The 22,689-nt window shown below is 35.6% G+C and overlaps 1 protein-coding gene across 4 annotated transcripts in view; it reads left to right on the top strand.

Moving 5' to 3' along the window:
• ZNF644 (zinc finger protein 644) overlaps positions 1–22,689 on the top strand; it is a 107,019-nt gene that overhangs the window by 21,848 nt on the left and 62,482 nt on the right. For all 4 annotated transcript variants that reach the window (XM_063106273.1, XM_063106275.1, XM_063106276.1 and 1 more), the window contains one exon: positions 14,532–14,589. In XM_063106273.1, the coding sequence (XP_062962343.1) occupies positions 14,549–14,589 (41 nt within the window). In that variant the 5' untranslated portion in view covers positions 14,532–14,548. The remainder of the gene's footprint in view (positions 1–14,531; positions 14,590–22,689) is intronic.

The raw sequence follows: 22,689 nt of genomic DNA, 5'->3' as shown, positions 1-22,689 counted from the left end.
CGGATGCTTATTCTGTCACTCTGGATTGGGCTTTTTTGAGAGAGACATCCTATTTTTTTCTTTGGTCTCAGCTGGTGACTCCCTTGCGTCAGTGCACTCCAGTGGCTGGTGGACTGTCTGCATGGTGGTTGTGACATCTAGCCACTTTTGTGGCAGCTGTGGTTACTATGGTGGCTGTGGTGGGTCACCCACATGGAGGTGATGTTTTTGGCATGCTCCTTGGTGCTGGCGGTGTGCCTGGTTGTTGGTGGGGGGCCCAGTCCCCGGCTTGATGTCCCAGGCCCCTGGGTGGGTCCCTGAGGTGCTGGCGGTGTACCTGGTTGTGGGCGGGGGGGTCCGGTCCTCGGCTTGATGCCCCAGGCCCCTGAGCGGGTCCCCAAGGTGCTGGTGGTTTGCCTGGTTGTGGGCCAGGGGTCCAGTCCCTGGCTTGATGCCCTGGGCCCCCAGGCAGGTCCCTGAGGCACTAGCAGTGTGCCTGGTTGTGGGCAGGGAGGTCTGGTCCCTGGCCCCTGGCCCCATGCCCCGGGTTCCTGGTGGAGCCCCTGTGGGCTCTGGCAGTGTGCCTGGTCATGGGTGGAGGGGTCTGGTCTTCAGCCCCATGCCCTGGGCCCCAGGGTGTGGCCCCAAGGTGCTGGTTGTGTTCCTGGGCCACAACTAATTTTTTGTCCTTTGCTTACTTTTAAAACGGGGGCACTTCCTGTGGGAACCAGTACTTGAGCTCTGTGGTTGGGCTAAATTGCTGCTTTGCATTTTGTGAAGCTCAGGGTTTAATGGTTGACCTTACAGGTACTTCTAGCTCTCCAGAGACCCGGTGCACCTGGGTTGTGTAGAAACTCTGAACTGGGCCTGAATCTTTTCATCAAACTGCACCCCAAGCAGTTCTGCATTCCCAACCAGTCTTCTCTGAGTGGTCCTGTGCTGATTGCGGGGCAGATCGGCTGTCCTTGCTATGTCCCAGTATTCTCCCGGTGGGCCCATCTCCTCCATTACCTGTGCTCCAAACAGTTCCAATGGGATGGGCCCCATGCTGTTCCCTTGTGATGACTCACCAGCCTCTGAATGGCTCCCCTATTTCAGCTGTTCGGGCTCCTCACTCTTGCATGGGTTCATGGGAACTCTATTTAGTGGTCTTGCTGTCCTGGGAGCCACCAAGGCCCTCTTCTTCTCTGCCACCTCCAAGTGACTCCATCTGAAGGGCACAGCTGTGGCTTCTGCTGGCTCCTGTTCCATGTGCTCAGCAGTTCCAGCCTTGAAGTGGCTGCAGCACAAAATACTCCGAGCAGTTTTTTCTTTCTCTCATTGTGGCTTCTCCCCCTTCATGAACTCTTTAGGTCTTTCCTCCTCTTCCCCTGAGCTCCAGTGGCTCCAGGTTGGCTGTTGTTACATTTTTATAGTTGTAAATTGGTTGATTTGTGTGAGAGAGTGATGCTGGGGACAATATATTCTGCCATCTTGACTGGAACTCTATTCTGGTGATTTTTAAAATTTTAGTTATTATATTTTTCAGCTTTTTCTTTTTATAGTTTCTATCAGTTGTGTGAAAATATTTTCTTTTAGTTTTTGTAACATACTTAGAATAGTTGCTTTGAATTCTTTATACACTACTCCAACATTCAGGCATGTTCAGAATCAGTATCCATCAATTGACTTTCCTTTTTTCTTGAGTATGGGTCACATTTTTCTGTTTCTTTGCATGTCATAATTTTTGCTTGAAAACTGGACATTATGGATATATTGTAGTAACTGGATTCTGTTAATATTCTTAATAGAATTGTTGGCCTTTTGTTTTAGGGAGGTAGTTAACTTGCTTGGGCTTAAACTGTAAACTTGGTCTCTCTTGGGATATCCTTGCTGATATCTCTTGTCTTCTCTTCTGGCTTCCAGTTGCTGCTTCTTTTGGCCTGGCTTATTGGCTCTTTCCCATTATTGGAGTAAGTTGGTTGTCACTCAAAGATTTGGGTGGAGTTTATAGTCAGATTTTGAAGCTTGCCCTGTGGTTTTTTTTGCTTCTAGGGATTTCACTAATTTCCAACTGTTCTGTTTTGGGGCTCTGTCCTCTGACACTTCAAGCTTGTATGGCTTCAGCTTCCTGCTGCCCAAACTGCACAGTTGGGGAATGCAATCTGTTGAAAAAGCAGCAAACTCATAATACAGCTCAATTTTTTTTTTAAGTGTAGTGTTCTCTGTGGTCTGTTGAAAAAGCAGCAAACTCATAATACAGCTCAATTTTTTTTTTAAGTGTAGTGTTCTCTGTGGTCTCTGCATATTTTTTCCCTCAACCCTCTCAGGTCTCCTTTGTGTGTATATAGTTTATCAGTCATCTAGTGATTTGGTCAAAGTTTATACTCGGGATTTTTGTTTGACCCCTCTGATTTCTTGCTGCTATGCCTTTCCCATTTAAATTTCCGGCTGCTTTTCCAGGCCTAAACTCTAAGCCCTAAGGTGATATTATCTATTTCCAGAAATAATTTTTGTTTGTGCCAGGCACCTGGGGTCTCTAGCAGTCTGGGTTTTTCTTAATTAAAATTTAGGGATTGAGTTTTTTTTTTTTTTTTTTTTTTAATTTGGCCACCTAGATGTCTTGGAGTAGGACTGCAGTCCATGCAAGGTCTTGTTTACTTCTGGCTTTCTAGAGTTTATTCCTGGGGAGTCTCACCTCAAATAAGGAGACTTGCCTCAAACCATTTAGTATGGTTCCCACCATTTCTGAACTTTGGATCCTTCTTTTGGTATCCCTAGCTCTACAACAGTGTTAGAAATACTGATCAGTTTTTCAGCTGCCTCATCTGTGTTGGCAAACAGCCCTAAGTCAAATGCATCCCTAGATGTTGGGATCACATCTGTAGGTTTCCATCTTCTCTTGGATCTTGGCCTGGTTATTCTACATTGTTGTGTTAGCTTTCTGAGGCCTTCAAATCAGTGGTTTTTAATAGTTTGTTCAGTTTCTCTAGTAGGTCTCAGTGGGAAGGTTGATAAGTATTACCTGTTCTGCTATCACTGAAACTATTTCAGTCATGTTTGGATTGATTGGTGCCTTTGATACCATTAGGATGATGTCTCTATTTCTTGCCTTTTTTTCCCTTCAGTGTTTGCTTCATTCCTAAATATATTCTCTTCACGAAGTGGTAAAGATCGCCACTGATTGTTTTGACCTGCATCATTTTATAGCTGTTGTTTTCCCTGAAAAGAGTGTCACTTTCCCAATAGTTTTTGCAAATGTCCTGAGAAGGATTCTAGAACTTTAGGCTATATACCCATGCACTAACAAATTACTATGGCTAGGAGGACAAGGTACTTTGATCAGCCTGAGGGCTGCTTCCTCATTCCCTCATCCAGGGGCCTAGGATTGGCTCCACTTAAATAGTTCAATAAGAATGTTTCCCTAAAGGAAAATCATGGTACTGTTAACAAAAATAGAAGGAATGTTAGACAAGATAGTAGATTGCTCTATGACAGTTTTTCATAGATTCGGGGATATCCTGAGAAAATTCAGTGTATGGTTGGATCTAGCAAAGCTGTTTAAGAACAGAATTTCACAAAAAATTATAATTGACTGGTGACATTACTTGCAAAAGTGATTTTGCTCAGTTTGTATATCTCTGAGTTTGGAAAACTGTGATCAAATGTGTTGTAGTGTCACTGCTAATAAAAGATTTTTCGTCTCTTTTTTTCCCTTATCTTCAAAAGTTGAGACCTAGATCAATTGTTAATCTAAAATATCTCCTCCTAGGGATAAGAAAAATTTATTACCGAATTGTTAAGGTAGAGTTATTGTATCAATTAGTTAGTGCTGTGTAACAAATTATTCTGAAACTTGGTGGTTTAAACCAATAAACATGTATTAGAACAAGTCAGTAAGCCAACCAGGCAGTTTTTCTGTTCTTGGCTGGACTCATTTATGAATATGCGTTTAGTAGCAGGTCAAGAAAGTGGCCCTGCTGCTCTTTGGGTTCTCTCACATGTTTGGGAGTTGGTTGGCTATAGGCTGGTCTAGGATTGGGTGAGATATCTGGGATGTCCATCCTCCAGCAGGTTAGAGTGGGCTTGTTCTCACTGCAGTTGCAGGGTTTTAAGAGAGAGAGTAGGAACATGCTAGGTCTCTTGGCCTAGGCTCAGAACTGGCAAACTGTGACGTTCGCAGCATTCTACTTGTATTCCTCATAAGATCAATCCCAGAGTTAAGGGGTCATGGAAAAGACTACTCTCTAGGGAAGAAACTACAAAGCTTTGTTGCCAAAAATACATGAATAAGAATTGAGACTATTATTGCTATCGGGCTTTTTTATTCTATAAAATTAGATTAATTTTCAGTGTTTAGTTCTGGTGCCATTGTATATATTTCAGTAGGCATTGTGTTTGGGGCAGATATAAATTATATATTAATGTGTCCAGTAGTCCAGATGACTCTGTGCTATATTTGTTTCATAAAGCATGTCTGGTGAGATTTTGGAAGCATTGTTTATGCATTGAATTACCAATTGTAGGTAGATGTAATTCACCAGTTGCTGAAAGATGATTCATTTGTACCATTGCTATTTTTTTTATAAATGACTCCAAACACATTTATTGAAACATAATTGACATATAATAAGTCATGTTTAAAGTGTACGATTTGAACAGATTTCATATCATGAAATCGTTACCACAGTCAAGGTAATGCAACTATCCTTTACTTTCAAAAGTTTTCTCATATTCCCTATTACTCCTCCACCTGTGCCTGACAATGACTGATATGCCTTTGGTCATTTATAGGGTAGTTTCCATATCCTAGAATTTTATATAAATGAAACCATGCAGTATGTACTTTTTTGGTCTGGAGTTTTTCACTCAGCATAATTATTTTGAGATTTATTCATGTTGTATCATTGGTTCAGCTCTCCTTATTCCAGTGTAAGGATAAAATGTAAGGATTCACATGTTGATGGACCTTTTCCCCCAGTTTTTGGCTGTTAAAAATAAAGATATTATGAACATTTTTGTATGGACAAATCTTTGTATGGACATATGCTTTTATTTATTTGGGTAAATACCTCAAAGAGGAATGACTGGATCATATAGTAGGTGTATGTTTCATTTTTAACGAAATAGTGAAACTTTGACAAAGTGGTTGTACCATATTATCTTCCCATATGAGTGTATGAGAGTTTCAGTTCCTCTACCTGTTCATCAACACTTGGTATGGTATTATTAATTTTAGCTATTCTTATGGCTGTGTAGTGATTGTGGCTTTAATTTGTACTTTCCTAGTGACAGATGATACGTAGCCATGTTTTCATATCTTTATTTGTTATTCATATATAGGTAGTGAAGTGCTTCAAATCTTCTCCCTTTTTGTAATTGGGTTTTTGTATTATCATTATTAAATTTGTTAAAAATAGATTTATTGAAGCATAATTGACTTGCAGTGAAGTGCACATATAGTTTGACATGTTCTGACATATGCATACTCTCAGAAAGCCATCCCCACAAACAAGATAATTTATACATCAACCGCAAAGGTTTCCTGGTGCCACTTTGTAATTCTTCCCTCCTGTGCCACATTTCCCTTTTGGGGCTGTGTTTTAAATAGCATGTAGTTGAGGGTTACTTTGTCCCTCCCTACTGAGGCAAGACTCCTTTTTAGCTAGTGTTGCCTGAATTGTGAGGTTTTCTATTTTGTCTGAAGGAAATAGGTGCTACTTCTGGCTCTGTGTGAGACTAGGACAATATTTCCTCATCTTTTTGGGTGACTTTCCTCAGCCTGAGGTAGTTTCCACACAGGGTTGCCCTAATCATTATGTAGCTGGATACTTGATGGTGTTTTCTCTTTGTGCACTTTTCTTCTCTTCAGTACTCTGCCCTCCTGTCTAGCTGTCTTGGCTTCTTTGGGGTTCCAGCTCAGTCTCTTCAACTCAGGGAGACCACCAGATTCTGCTTGGACACCGTTCTTTTTTTTTTGAGCAGGGATTTCTACTTTCTCCAGGCAGTAAGTTGTTTACCTTGTTTATTTCCTTTCGTTCAGGGTTCTTCAGTGGTTGCCTGATGTCTAATATCTGACACTGTCATTTCATGTATATTTTCTGGTTTCTTATGCTTTTCTGGCAGGAGGACAAACCCAGTCCCTGTTACTTCACCTTCATTCTTGTATATATTCCCTCCCCCAGCCTGACTTCAAAACACATTACATTAAAGTTACCGTCTTAACCATTTTTAAGCGTACAGTTAGGTAGCACTCAGTATATATGCACATCGTGCAACAGATCTCTAGAACTTTTTCATCTTGGAAAATTGAAACTCTATATTCATTAAATACTAATTTTCCCCTCTCCCCCCAGACCTTGATAACCACCATTTTACTTTCTGTTTCTATGATTTTGACTACTTTAGGTACTTCATATGAATGAAATCATACAGTATTTGCCCTTTTATGATTGGCTTGTTTAACTTAGCATAACACCCTCAAGGTTCATCCATGTTGTAGCATGTGACACAATTTCCTTCTTTTTTAGGGCTACACAATATGTGTATATACCACATTTCCTTTATCCATTTATCAGTTGATGAAGAGTTGGGTTGTGTCTACCTCTTGGATATTGTGAATAATGCGCTCTTGGTATGTAAATATCTCTTTGAGATCCTTCCTTGAATTTTTTTGCATATATAGCCAGAAGTGGGATTGCTTGCTTATATGGTAATTCTATATTTAATTTTTGGAGGAACTACCATACTGTTTTCCATAATGGCTGCATCATTTTATATTCCAACCGACAGCACACCAAGGGTTCCAGTTTCTCCATATCCTCCACAACACTCGTTATTTTTTGTTTTGTTTTGTTTTTGATGGTAGTCATCCTTATGGGTGTGAGGTGATCTCATTGTATTTTTGATTTGGGTTTCTCTGATTGGTGATGTTGAACATCTTTTCATATGCTTGTTTTGTATGTCTTTGGAGAATTGTTCACATTCAGATCCTTTGTCCATTTTAAAATTGAGCTATTTTTGTTGTTGAATGTGAGTTTCTTAAATATTTTGGATATTAACCCTTTATTGGACATAGTGATTTGCAAATATTTTCTCCTGTTCCTTAGGTTGTCTTTCTACTCTATTATTGATTGTTTTCTTCGTGCAGAAGTTTTTAAGTTTGATGTCCCAATTTGTTGATTTTTACTTTTGCTGCCTGTGCTTTTGGTGTCAATCCAGGAAATCATAGCTAAGTCTAATGTCCTGAAGCTTTTTCCCTCCTTTTAGGAGGGTTTATAGTTTTCGATCTTATGTTTTGGTCCTTATCCATTTTGAGTTAATTTTTCTATGTGTTATAAAGTTCGGGTCCAACTCTATTTTTTGTGGATATCAGGTTTTCCCAGTACGATTTGTTGAAGAGAAGTCTTTTCCCCATTGTGTAGTCTTGGCACCCTTGCCCAAAATGATTAGACTATAAATGTGTGGGTTTATCTCTGTTTTGTTTCATTGGTTAATATGTCTGTCTTTATGCCAGTACTACCAGGTCCATCTTGATCACTGTTGCTTTTTAGTATGTTTTGAAATCAAGAATTGTGAGGTATTCAATTTTTTTGTTCTTTTTCAAGATTGTTTTAGCTCTTTGGGGCCCCCAAATGAATTTAAGCATTGATTTCCCTATTTTTGTAAATAATGCCATTGGAATTTTGACAGGGATTGCATTTTATGTATAGATTGCTTTGCACAGTGTGGACATTTTAACAGTAAATTTTCCAGTATATGAACACAGGTTGTCTTCCCATTTATTTGTATCTTCTGTGATTTCTTTTAGCAGTGTTTTGTAGTTTTCAGTGTGCGAGTCTATTGTATACTTGGTCAAATTAATTCCTAAGTATTTTATTCTTTTTCATTCTATTATAAATGGAATTTTCTGAATTTCCTTTTCTAATTGGTCATTGTCAGTGTATAGCAACTGACTTTTGTGTTTTTCGTATCCTGCAACTTTGCTGAAATCACTTATTAAACAGTAGTTTGTTTTTTTGGTTTTTTTTAAATTTTAGGATTTTCTGCATGTAAGGTCATATCATCTGAATACAGGGATAATTTTACTTCTTTCTTTCAAATTTGAATACATTTTATTTCTTTTTCTGGCTTAATTGCTCTGGCTAGGACTTCCACTACTGTGTTGAATAGAAATGGTGAGACTGGACACCCGTGACTTGTTGCTGATCTTAGAGGGCAAGCTTTCAGTCTTTCACCATTGAGTATGATGTTAGCTATGGAGTTTTCATGTGACTTTCATTACTTTCCTTTTATTCCTACTTTGTTGGGTGTTTTTGCAATGAAATGGTGTTGACTTTTATCAGATGCTTTTTCTGCCTCAACTGAGATGATCACGTGATTTTGGGCGGCCTTCATTCTGTTAATGTGGTAGATTACATTTATTGGTTTTCATGTATTGAACCATCCTTGTATTCCAGATTAAATCTCACTTGGTCATAGTGTAATGTGCTGTTGAATTTGTTTTGCTAGTATTTTGTTGAGGATTTTTGCATTAGTATTTATCAAGAATATTGGTCTGTAGTTTTCTTGTTTTTTTTTTTTCTTGCTGTGTCTTTGTCTGGTTTTGAAATCATGGTAATATTGACTTCATAGGATGAATTTAAAGTATTCCTTCCTCTTCACTTCTTTGGAAGAGTTTGAGAAAGACTGGTGTTAATTCTTTATAGTTAGTCCTGGACTATTCTTAGTTGGGAAGTTTTTGATTACTGTATCCAATCTCCTTTTACTAATTGCAGGTGTTCAGAGTTTTTATTTTTCATTACTCAGTTTTGGTAGGTATATATTTTTAGGTACATATATATTTAGGAATATATCCATTTCTTCTAGGTTGTTCAATTTGTTGATGTGTAATTGTTCATGGTATTCTCTTATAAAATTCTTTTGACAACAGTTGTAATGTTCCCTCTTTCACTTCTGATTTTAATTATTTGAATCTTCTCTTTTTCTTAGTTTATCTAAGGGCTTTTCAGTTTTCTTGATCTTTTATGGAAAAAAAAAATCTTGGCTTCATTGATTTCTGCCCCCCCTTTTGTTTTACATTCTCTATTTCATTTATCTCTGCTCTAATCTTTATCAGTTCCTTCCTTCTGCTAATTTTGATTTAGTTTGTTCTTTTTCTAGTTCCCTGAGGTGTGAACTTAGGTTTTTGATTTGAGGTCTTTCTTATTTTTTACTGCTGTAAACTTCCATCTTAGTACTGCTTTTACTTCATCCTGTAAATTTTGGTATGTCGTGTTTTTGTTTTCATTTGTCTCCAGATGTTTTCAAAATTCCCTTGTGATTTCTTCTTTGACCCCTTTGTTGGTTAAGAGTATGTTGTTTAATTTCCATATGTGTGGATTTTCCTTCTGCAGTTGGTATTTAGTTTCATTTCATTGGGGCTGGAGAAGATACTTGGTATGATTAGTCTTAAATTTGTTGAGACTTGTTTTGTGATAACTTGTATGTATTTTTGATGAAAGCCTTTTAAATCCAGAAGCCTTTTCTGAATTGTCAGTGTTTCATTTTTCTAAATATGTTTGTTTCTTTAAAACATTTAAAATAGTTTTGAAGATTAATAGACATTAATTTTTAGAAGTTTTAGATTTACAGAAAATTTGAGCAGGATAGTATACAGTGTTGCCACATCCCGCCCCTCTCAATTTTCCTTATTATTAACATCTTACATTAGTATGATACATTTATTATAATTAATGAACCAATATCGACACATTATTATTAACTGAACACTATAGTTTATTCACCTTTTCTTAGTTTTTACCTAATGTTCTTTTTGTTTCAAAATACCACATTACAATTAGTTATCATTTCTTCTAAGCTCTTCAAGACTTTGCTTTTGATTACCTTAATAATTTTGAAGAGTGCCAGTCAGATATACCATAGAATTAATGTTTTTCTCTTGATAGGACTGTGGATTATATGTTTTTGTGAGGATATATTTGACATTTTAGTATTCAAGTGTTCTTTTAAAATTCTGCTGAGGTAAAGTCAGCTGCACTGACTACTTTAAGTATTCTCCTTTTTTCTGTACCCTTCTCCCAGCGCTTATTTAAATAATATCCAAATTGTATTATACATTTTAGGTATGGATTTAAAAGTACTTTCTATCAAACTTCCTCATAAAATCCTTTAAAAAGTTTGTTTAATTGCTATTATCAAAAAGACTAAAGATAACAAATGTTGTCAAGTATGTGGAGAAAAGGGAAACTTTGGGCACTGTGTTGATGGGAATTTGAATTAATACTGCCATTATGGAAAACAGTACAGAGGTTTCTCAGAGAGCTAAAAGTATAATTATGATCCAGCAATTGCACTTCTGAGTATACTTGTATATCCAAAAGATTTCAGATTGGTATGCCAAAGAGATATCTGCACTCCCATGTTCATTGTAGCATTGTTCACAATAGCTAAGATATTGAAGCAACCTAGGTGTCTTTCATCTGATGAATGGATAAAGAAAATGTGGTATATCTACACAATGGAACACTATTCAGCCTTTAAAAAGGAGGGAATTCTGTCATGGATGAACCTGGAGGACATCATGCTAAGTGAAATAAGCCAGGCATAGAAAGATGGATACCACTTTATCTTACTTATATGTGTAATCTAAAAAAGTTGAACTCATAGAAGTAGAGTGTAGAATGATGTTTACCTCATGTTGTAGGGTTGGTTAGAGAAAGGGGAGATGTTGATCAAATGGTACAAAATTTCAGTTAGGATGAATAAGCCTTAGTGGTCTGTTGTACAAAATGGTGACTATAATATATAATGCATTCTGTGTTTCAAAATTGTTAAAAGAATAGATTTTAAATGTTTTTACTACAGAAAATAAGTATGTGTGGTGTGACGGATTTGTTAATTAGTGTGATTTAATCATTCAACAGTGTAAACATATACCAAAACATCACATTATACCTCATAAATATGCAATATATACAATTATTGTTTGTCAATTAAAAATAAAATTGAAAAATAAAAAATGTGTCTAAAATATGCTTGTTTGGTTTTGGTAGAACAATTGCAGTTAAAAGTTTTTTTGGATTTTGAGCTATAACTATGAGCAGAACAAAATAAAATAGTTAAACAGCTGAAGTTGAAGTTAATGTGTGTGTGGTATTTGTATATGCTTTTATTTTTTGTGTTGGTAAAATATGCATAACGTAAAATTTACTATTTTAACAATTTTAAGTGTACAGTTCCATAGCATTAGGTACATTTATATTGTTGTGTAGCCATGTATATATTTTTTATAAGTATTAGTCTGCTAGGGCTGCCATAACAAAATACCACAACAATAGGACTGGCTGGCTTAAACAACAGGAATTTATTTTCTAACAGTTCTGGAGGCTGGAAGCTCAAGATCAAGGTGTTGATAGGTTTGATTTCTCCTGAGGCCTCTCTCCTTTCAGATGGTCTGTCCTCTGTGTGTGCATGCCTGGTGTTTCTTATGGACACCAGTCATATTGGATTAGGGCCCCATCCTTACGACCTCATTTAACTTAATTACCTCTTGAAAGGCCCTGTCTCCAAAAACACTCATATTCAGGGTTAAAGCTTCATTATATGAATTTTGGGGGTATACAGTTCAGTCCATAACACCCTTTATGTAAGGGTGCTTTTAATTTATCTCCTTGAGAACCTGTTCCCTTCAGTATATTAGTTTCCTATGGCTGCTCTAACAAGTTACCACTAATCAGGTGGCTAAAAACAACAGAAATTTATTCTCTTACAGTTCTGGAGGCCACAAGTTTGAAATCAGAATTACTGGGCCAAAATCAAGATACTGGCAGCACTGTGCTTTCTCTGGAGGCTCTAGAGGAAAATCCGTTTCTTGTCTTTTCTCAATCCTAGTTGCTGCTGGTATTCCTGGGTGTGGTCATGTCCCTTCAGTCTTCAAGGCCAGCATTTCCAAATCTCTCTGCTTTTTTTCCTTATCACCTTCTCCTCTGAGTGTAGTCAAATTTTCCCCTAACTCCTCCTTATAAGGTTGCATGTGATTGCATTTAGGGCCCACCCCAATAATTCAGAATAGTCTCTTCATCTCAAGATCCTTAATCATATCTGCTGTAGAAGGTAGCATTCACAGGTTCCAGGGATTAGAGTGTGGATATCTTTTGTGGGGCTGTTTTTTTCACAGTCAGCAATGTATAGAAGTTATTTAATTCTCTCATTTGATTTCTAATTTAGTTCGTGACAGACACCAGTGTCCAGTTCTGGGTGGATAGAAGTTTGATGGCATTGGGTAGCAGGGAGAATATTCTCATCTCTTAAATTAGAATTAGTCCATTTTCTGTTGCTAATAATAGAATATCTGAAACTGGGTAATTTATAAGAAAATGTAATTTGTTTCTTACAGTTTGGAGGCTGGGAAGTCCAAGGTCCAGGGAACATATCTGGTGAGGGCCTTTTGCTTGATCCAGAGTCCCATGGAGACTCAGAGTATATATGACAGGGTGCCAACAAAGCAATAGCACTTGTTAATGTGCTCACTTGCTCTCCTTATAAAGCACCAGCCCATGCCTATGATAACCCATTAAACTGTTAACCCATTACTCCATGAATGGATTAATCCATTCATGAGAGCATGGTCCTCATGGTCCAATCACCTTAACAACCTCATCTTTCTACACTGCCACATCAGGAATCAAGTACCCACATGAGTTTTGGAGAGCACAAACATTCATGTTGTCTCTTCTAGACACTATTCAGAAAATTCTAGGTATGTAATTCTCAGTGTACAGTCTCCAAAATAGCATCAGCAGCACAGTAGGAATTTATTAGGAATGCAAATTCTTAGGCTTTGTTCTAGACCAGCTAAGAAACTCTAGGAGCAAGGCCTAGCAATCTGTGTATAATAAGCCCTTCAGGTGATTCTGATGGATGCTAAAGTTTGAGAACTACTTTTCTGGATTTTTAACACTATTAGTACTAAAACCATATTTGCCTCCCCCTCCAGCCCTTTTTTTGTTTAAGCCTAGTACTTAAATTAGTCTAGAATTTCTATACAGTTTATTTTCTGTAGGGATAGAAACATTTAGTACCAAAATCTTGGTATTGATAATTAAATTAATTCAGTAAATAAAAGATTGCACTGGGTTGATTGCCAAGTATATTTTGGGATACAACACAAAACTTGGATCTCTGTTCAGCACACATTGTTATGCTTTTACTATATGCCAGCCAGTGAGAGTGCTGAAATGAAATAAATGGGTTCTTGCCCTCGGTGTGTCCACACTAGTTCAGAAAATACACAGGTAAATAGAAGGTGTTGATGTAGAGCTTTCACCAGTTGCTATAGCAATTGAGAAGCACAACTTTACACAGCTGAAGAAATTAAAGAAGAATCTGCTGGGGTGACTGAGCTAAATATTGAAGGACTAGTAAAAAGGTCTGAGTAAAATTAAAGAGAAGTAGAAGGTAGTTATAGGTAGATAGTTACAGTTCACCGTGTGAAAAGGTTTGAAAGCTGAGAGAACATGGGGGCTGTTCTGGGTACTGAAGAGGTTTAATGTGGTAGAAATGTGGAGTGAATGGGAGAGTAGTGATTGGGAATAGATAGATAAAGCTGACATCTTTGATAAGTACTGTTGAAGAAGCAGTACTTGAAGCCCTTGAGGCAGAGATGTGACTTGTTTAGGATAGCCATCGTAAAATGATTAGATGTGACATGTTTAGGATAGCCATTGTAAAATGATTACCCACCATTCTGGGGAGGACAAATTTGGATGATAGGGAGTTTGGAAATAGAATACTTATAGTAATCTAGGTTGAGAATGGGAGTAGGTAGGGTGGTACCTTTTTTTTGAGAGTAGAGAATTCAGGAGAATAAGCTGGTTTCAGGCTGGTGGTGGAGATGTGTAGAGTTTAGAGTAGGACATACTACTGAATTTTAAGAATTTGTGAAATGTGATAAAATTAGTAGTGGAGGTAGATTTTTGGCAAGTATATTTTCAGTCAATTGTTGGGGTAGAAGACACATTATACTAGATTAAATTGAGGAAGCAGGAGAGTATCAGTACATGCTATTCTTTAGAATAACAGTGCTTTACATTTAGTAAGTACTTAGTCAGTGTTAGCTATTATTATGATTTCTATTAGTATATACTTTTATGCCATCCCATACTGTGTCTTTTGTCTTCAGTTTTTTGGTGTATACGTCATAATATTAGATAAAACACTGATCTAGAAAGAAGTGTGTGTTTTATTCATAAGTACTGATTTTAATTATTGCCACTGCCATACTATTAAATTAATGAAAATGAGTTATTGTAAAAATTTTTAAAAAATAGAACTGGAAAGGTTTTTTTTTCCCAATTAGATTATTGTTCCTCCAAAAAAAAAAAAAAAAAAAAAGTTAGCAGTAGTTTCCTAAAGGTTAAAATGATCATGTTTTAGTTGAATTCTTTTTCAGATGTTACATCAAGAAAATAATTTTATTTGCAATTTTTAACTTAAAAAAAGTGTATTGTAGATGTAGTTATTCATACCCGAAGCAAAAAACTTAATGATGGTCTTTACACGTATTCTTTCAGGTTTGATTTAATTTCGGATGAGAGTGTTGCAGCGAGATGTTAATAAGACAAAGTCTAGGTAAGTAGATGACTACTTTGTTCAATGTTACATATCAAGGTAGGAATAAGACAAAAAATTTTAGGAATGTGTTTTTGAGTCCAGAATCAAAGAGTTTTTAAATAGGAATTTGAAATAGAAAGAATTGACTTTTTTTGGTCCAATTGATTTAGATGGGAGTAAAAAAATACAGCTATCAAATTGTGGAACTAAATTCTTAGTTTTTCTTCTTTTTTGTTGAGGTTAATTAAAGCATTCAGGACTATTCTAACATGTTAGAAAATCAAGTTGATGTTTGGTTTAGCCACTCTTGAACTCTCACCAGTTCAGTAAGAGATTTATTGGATTGCTTTATTGTTCTCTCCTTAGTTGGTAATAGTATATGGGTAGTCTTTGCTTTTGTGAATTTTGTTATTTCTGTTAACAAAGCCCTTCCACAGTGGCTAAATTCACTCATTTGTGACTTCTTTCTGTTAATATAGTGTTCAGAATTATAGTTTTATTGGGGTTTTTTTTGTGGGTATCTCTACTGAATGACTTTTCTAATGTAGCATTCTGAATAGCTTTCTAAGACTGCTGACTTTCAAAAAATTGAATTGTGATCTTGTACTTTGGTTGGTATGTGAAAGAATGTTTTTTAATAATATAAGCGTTGAAATGTTGAAATGTTTAAAAAATACATTTACTACCTGTTGGTAAATAAATACTTGTATGGCTTTAGGATATATTCAGAGTAAAAAGAATACTTTGATCAGTTAATTTGGTCTTTCTCTAGTCTAACCAGATGTTTCAGTTGTCAGAAATTTGCTGATCTCAATGTTTGTTTTTTAAAAAAGAAGCCTAGGATGAGAAGTGCTATGATTGATTGAGTAACGTGCAGTTAAATAATGTAATCTCAATCAGTGGTTTAGGCATGCTTTGAAGCAAAGTTTTCTTTTTTTCTTTTCTTTTTTTTTTTTTTTTTGCTATTATGTAATAATAATAGTAGTGGTAGTTCGAAGAATATTTATTCTTTAAATTCTATTAAGTGCTTCTCATACCTTATTAATCATTATAGTACTTCCTATGCGGTAGGTACCGCTGTGTAGAAAAAAATTAATTTTATTTTTGGTTAATAGTGGGCTATTTCTGAAGAGAGGATAATTTATTTTTATAGCATTTATTATAAAGAACACTTGCCTTTATATCGTCTTGAAGTGAAGAAACCAGATTTTTATATTTTGATATCCTATAGAGATTTTATTTGCTAGTTGAATATATAATGTTTATTAGAACCTTTGTTCTGATTTCCTATACGTTTGATATTGCTTGTGGGATGACACTGGTTTAACATACTCTGTCCTTATTCCACCACAATTATTTATGCATTTTTTTCCTTTTTTGTTACGGTATAGTTTACATATGGTAACGTATAAAATGTAAAGTATAGAGCTGAATGATTTTTTACATATGTATTTATACATGTAACCACCATCTAAGTCACGATATAGAACATTTCATTATCCCAGAAAGTGCCTTTTGCTCTTCCCCTTTCCAAGACAATATTGCCTTTCCCCGAGGTAAGCGTCTTTCTGAAGACTATTAGCATAGTTTAGTTTTGCCTGTTCTTGGAGTTTATATACATAGAATTATATAATATATACACTTTTGCATAAATTATATATATGTAATAATGTTTTTGAGTTTAATCTGTGTTGTTGTGAGTATATCAGTAGTTCATTATTCTTTTATTGCTGAGAAATGTTCCATTGTATGAACACATCTCAAATTGTTTATATGTTCTCTGTACAATTTTGTTTATTGGATTCTCTAAGTCTCTGGCCTCACTTGCCAGCTTCTCTCCATTGTATTATTTTCCTTCCTCTACCTGTCCCCTTCATTGTCCCCCATCACCTGCAGAATAAAATGTAGTAAGCCTTATAACATGGTATACGATTATCACACTGCAGCTATGCCAAAATGCCTAGAATTATATGAATGAACTAAGTATGCTGTGTCATACTCCTATTTCTAGTCCTAAGTATGTGTTGTCACTCTCCCTAAATCCTCTCCCTGCCCCCAATTGCCACTACTCTTCCTCCTGGTTGTCAGCTTATCTCCTGAAATGGCCTATCGCAAGCATCGTCTCATCCTTTGAGCTATGCCTGGCCATACTACAGGCATCTGTCTTCTTTATTAGACTGAGCTCTTTGAAGATAAAAACCATTCATGTCTCATTTATCTTAGTAGCTCAGTGCTCGGGATATTATATGCACTCAGTAAGTGTTTGTTAAACATAGACCAATGAACTGAGGTCTCTCTCAGATAGGGATTCTGGATACTGGCTAGAATGGGATGGGTCATTAGCACTTCAGTTGCTGTTTAGCTATAGGAAGGAGCCAATGAGGGCAGTCTAGAGGCAGCATTGTAGGCATTTTGGAAAGAAAAATAAAATATCCCCCACGACTTTTTTGCAATCAGGTTGAAATAAAATGGGTAATACTATTCTTAGTTCAGACCTTAAGTAAGAGTGACTGTCATTGTTGATTTGATTACTATTTCCAAACGAAGGCATTAATGTTTCAGTGGAAACTGAAGTGTTTCCTTCTAAGAGTATTCTCTTTGTAGATTTGTACTGGTTATTTATTTTTTTCATTTAAAGATTTTAAAAGATGTCTAATACAAGTAGAAGATTAGAAATACTGGTCACATGTGTAAGAAGTAAAGAAAATGTTTCCTCATTTCTCTAAAGGTAAAAAACTATTGGGATGGAGGAAGAAACTGAAGAATTGTAGTCTGGAACTGTGATAACATTTTTGTTTCCTATAGCTAAGCTAGCTTGCTGTTTGTTGAAAGGTATTTTTTAAAAAATGTTTTATTATTATAGATATATAATATATATCAACAATATGCTTTCTTAAGAAATGAAACATTTAAAAAATTTTAAAGCATTTTGACTAGTTTGTTTCTTCTATATTTGAAATTCGGCTAGTTGGGTTGGCTATAGTAGTCACCTGAGGATTTTTATACCTGAAGTTTGCCCTCTAGCAAGTCCAAAGCGAGGAGAGGTTCTTCCCCACTGGGATCAATTTGTTGCTTTTCCTCTGCAGCTTCTGCCACAAAAGTTGAACACAGAGTTGGACATTGACCCTATCTCATGCTGTTCTTTCTCTCTACGAGGATTTTCTTAGACTCAAAGAGTCTTACAAATGTAGAATCTTGGTTATTTCTTTTACTTTATCCTATATGTAAAGGGTGTTTAGTTTTCTTGTTGATAAGATTTGAGGATCCAGAGAAATTTAATTTTGAGATTGCTTGACTTACATTTATGTCTCTAGAAGATTTTAGGCTAGTTTTTCTTCTCAGAGGTTGATAGGTATACCTCAGTTTCAGACTCTTCCTTTTCATTTTGTGCTTCAATATTTCACATAGGCAGCTGCTGCTTTTCTTTTTCCAGAATCCCTGAATCCAAGGATTTGGAATTCTTTATGGATGTTTTTTCTTTATTAGATTTGTTTCCTTAGTTTCTAAATTAACCTCCCTGTGTCTCAGTTTCTTTGAGGGTAGAGACTGTAGCACTAAAGGGTAGATGTGCTGCGCTTCGTAGCATGAAAAAGAAAACTTTTTAAGTTAATTCTTTGTTCTTCATTTTAGGTGAGATTGCACAATTGTACATTTGACATTTTTTTCCCAGCGGTATTGCTAAGTAACGTTTAGTATTTTCAAATTTAATTTTTAAATGAAAGTCACAGGTGCTTGTATGTATGAGCAGATCAGCAGTGTTTAAAGTAAAAAATAAAACTCTCCTCCCGCTCAGCACTGTACTCCCCTTAAGTTACCAAAAATAACTGGTATGTATTCTGAATCTTTCTTTCCATTTATCAATATATCTTGGATATTTTTCCATACATGTACCACATTTAATATAGTGATTTCCTTATGAATGTTTAGGTAAATCTCAGGATTTTTTTTGCTTGTATAAGCGGTGCTACGATAATTATTCTTGATTGTGTCATTGGGAGTGTGTGAGAGTATCTGTAAGATAATTTGTAGCAATGGATTGCTGGGTCGAAGGATATGTGCGCTTTAACTTCAGATATATATTGCAAAAGTGCAGTGTGATTATACTACTTAACATTTCTATTGGCAATTTATGAGACTGTCTGTTTCCCTACACTCTGCTAAGTATTAACCAATGTTTTAATCCTTGCTGGTCTAATTGGCGAAAAGTGGTATTTATTTTGCTGTGCATTTCTTTGATTGTGAGATTCCTCAAAGGTTTGAAATGTCACCTTCATCATAACTTAAAATTCCATTGGAGAACATATAATTTGCAAAGATTTTTATCCTTATGTTAACATCAATTAACATACCTTTGTGTTTTATGTATTACATTTAAAGTTATTTAATATTGAATAATCAGATTATTTGCCTTCTTTTTCCCCTCATATTATTTATTTAGGATATTATTTCCTTATGGCAAATTTCTTTTTAGTTTGCTACAAACTAACATTAGCATAGTCTGTAAGTAAAAATAAAAGCTGTTACTAGATATTAGGTTAAGTCTAGATTAATGGCAAAGTGCTCAAAATCTGCAGTCTTTTGTAACTCAAGAATTAGAATACTTTCCTTCTTTGTGGTTTTTACTATCCTTACTGTGTATAAGCTATAAGTATTAGTCTCAGCTCCAGCTCTGAAATCAGTGAACTCCTTTTTTCGAATTCTTTCATTCTAGAACCTACTAAATTTAAGACCAGAAAGAAGAAAGCTGAGGTAATCCTTGACATTATTATGATGGTTTTCTCTGAGTTATTTTTAAGAATTAAGATATTGGCTTGCTTTGGGTTTATTTACTTATTTTTGTACAGTATTTTCTAGTGTGATGCCTTTACTCCAGGATATGTTTATGTCTCTCTTGGTCTACATCACTTAAAACTCATCATTGGTTTCACTGTGCTTTTTCATTTGTTTAAAGGGATAAGTAGGCTACATTGACCTCTTTTGAAGCTGAGCTGTCAATCTGTTTTTGCCAAAAAAGAAAGCTTCATCCAGGCCTGTGTTTAATGTAAAAGTTTCTATCCAAATCTGAAGTATTTTTTAACCTAACAGTTGAAAGGTTAAATGGCAAATATCCCAATATTTGAACAGGAAACCATAAAACTACCCCCTCAGACTGATGAATTTTGCTGTTGCTTTAGTTTAGCCTTCCATAGTATGTTTAAGCTGTAAATAAAGATGCCAAATACAGCAAGACATACAGTAAGGCTTTACTGAAACCTAATGTTCTCTGCACTATGCTTTGTGTTAAGGATGCCTTGGTAAGTAGAATTCTTAGTGCCATACAACTAATTATATGTTATAAAACAGAATACTGTCAGGTATGAATGATGTAGTATAGTAGGACTAAGGAAGAAATTTTAAGGAAGAAAGCAGGAAAGTCTTCATAGAGGAAGGTGACATTTGAGTTGGGTCCTGAAGAAAAGAATAGAATTTTGATTGGAGTGTTACCTTGGGAAAATATGAGCAGAGGAGGCATGAACTAAAGCTCTTATTTTAGTTCCCAGAAATTATTTCGTAAAGCAATGTCATTAAATGGATGTCCATGTTGCTGCTGTTACTGGTATTTTCTTAAATGCTCTGGAGTTTACATTTTACTACAGCTTAGGAATTTATCATTTGAACTGTTTTCTTGTTACTTTTTTCCAAACTGTTTAAACAAGTCTGATTTTGAACCCATGAAGAAATAAATTATAGTGTACAATTATACTGATCATTAATTTAATTACTACAATATTACACTTAAAGGTATGAGGTTCAGAAATAATAAATGACTGGCTTGAGGTCAGTTGGATAATTGCAAAGACAGAATTAGAACTAAGTCTTCTGACTTTTATCTATTGTTCTTTTGAGATGACCATTAAAGCAGATATTTGAAACCTTTTATGGTCTTCTAGCTATGCTGAGGACTGTGGGCCTACCTTTCACATGATTGGTGCTCAGTATATTTTTGTTTAATGTTTCATTGATTTATTTACTGTTTTATGAATTGATTATTGTAAATTAAATTGGTTTTAGCTCATACTTGATACTAGTTACTACTCTGAGGAGGAAAGATGACTAAATATGTAATTGCAATTAAGTATGATTAGTGTTGTATTAGTCTCTGTTCCTGTAAGGAAAGGGCCATATGTTTTATTTATTTATATACATTCAAGCACCTAGGACAATACTTATCGTAGGCATTTAATAAATATTTATTGAATGACTGAATGGAAATATGGCAAGGCCTCTTAGAAGAAGTGACACAAATTGAAACTTAGAGAAACTGTTGGTGGTTTGTCTAGATAAAAAATTGGGGAAGGATTGTTAGCACAAGAAATAGCATGAACAAAGGATGAGAGGTAAGAAAGGGAAGATTGAAACTAAAAGAAATGTATGTGTTGTGTGTAGAGCTTAACATGGGGTGGGGATGGGGGAGTGACTAGTTTCAAGAGCTAAGACTAGAGAGTAAGGCTGGGCAATTTTATTGAGGGTCTTATAAACCATTTTAAGAAGTTTGGATTAACAGAGTAATGAGAAAACTATTCAAGGAGTTTAAGTGTGAGGAAGTGACGTGATTACATCTTTGTTTTAGAAAAGGAACCTAATTAAAATGTGGCAAACAGATCACAGGGGAAGCTAGTTTGGATTCAGGAAAGTATCAAGAGGATGCTGGCTTGACTTTGGTGGTAGTGGGGATAGGGAGATGTAGTTGGATTTGAGAGAGATGTAGACAACAAAGTAGATCAGCTTCGATGATTAATTGTAATGGAGTTGGGGGTGGGAGAGTAAGGAAGAATTAAGGATGATTCATGTTTCTAACCTGGGCAGTAGTGCTGTATTCACTGATAGAAACTGTGAAGAAGAAGGTTTGGAGAGAACAAGAGCTAAGTTTTAGCTATATTGAGCTCGAAGTAGCTCAGGACATCTGTGTAGAAATGTCAGGTGGCAGTTAGATATAAGAAGCTATTACTTGAGAGGGAGATCGGAGTCATTAGCGTTACATCTTCATATCCCACAAATTTATTTTTTGTTCTAATACCTCTCTGGAAGGTATTACAAAGCATGTTTTTATATTAAATATTCAGGTGACCTAAAGATTGTTGAGAAATGATTTACACCATATCAATTTATGAGCTGCTGCTTTTCTCAGAGATTCTGGCCTCTGCTTATTCTAAATTACACAAGATTTAATACCGTTAGCGAATAATTGTACTACTGATGGCAAGAGTCTTACCAAAAATACTTAAATAGCTAAAGTTATATTTAATGTATTGAATCTTAGGTTTATATTAATAGTGTCTAGTACATAGTGGCTGAATAGGAATTCTGATAGTATTTGACAATTAAACATTTGCTACCGTGATAACAAGTTTAGGTTAAAGTGACACTGAAGTCTTTAAGTCAGTCATGATTTAGCAAATCATTCAGATAAAAGGTATTTGTGAGAGCAGGATCTTGCCTACCTTATTAACTATTATATACTTACTATCTAGGCAGTTCTTGGCACAGAGGTCTTCAATAAATATTTGAATAATCAATCAATATTGACATACTGCGCTTTAATATCTAATCAAATTTTATTTTTAGTTAGGAAACAGCAGTGGCAGATGGACTTTTTAAGGTTAGTTCTTAAAAAGAGTCTATTCCCAACTTAAAGAATTGTACTTTTGTTTTCAATATTAGGCTGCAGCAAAATGCTTACTAAAAAAATAGTAGGAGAAGAAACAGTATTTTCCCTCTTAAATTACCCTGTAACAATTCATATTTATAGTACATTATTTCTGTGTACTTCTCTTCCAACAGACATTTCTCTTTCCAGTCAGAACGTTTTTACTGACATTTATGAAACATGTCTTCTAATAAAAACATTTCGGGCATTTTCACTTGTGTATAGACATCACCATTTCTAAAACTGGATTAGTTATCTTTGTTTTCAGAACCTGTTCTTGCTAATGTGATCACCATTCTCTTGTCATCAAAGCCAAAATTCCTCTGAATTTTTATGTTGGTTTCTGTCTTAAAGATTCGATCATTTACTATGTCTTTTTGCTTTTGCTTTGTCAGTATAGCATGTATTTATCTTTTCTTTCTGTTCCCTTT

Source organism: Cynocephalus volans, chromosome 8, assembly GCF_027409185.1.
Source record: "Cynocephalus volans isolate mCynVol1 chromosome 8, mCynVol1.pri, whole genome shotgun sequence".
Taxonomy (NCBI): Eukaryota; Metazoa; Chordata; class Mammalia; order Dermoptera; family Cynocephalidae; genus Cynocephalus; species Cynocephalus volans.
This window is presented reverse-complemented; position numbering and strand designations above follow the sequence as displayed.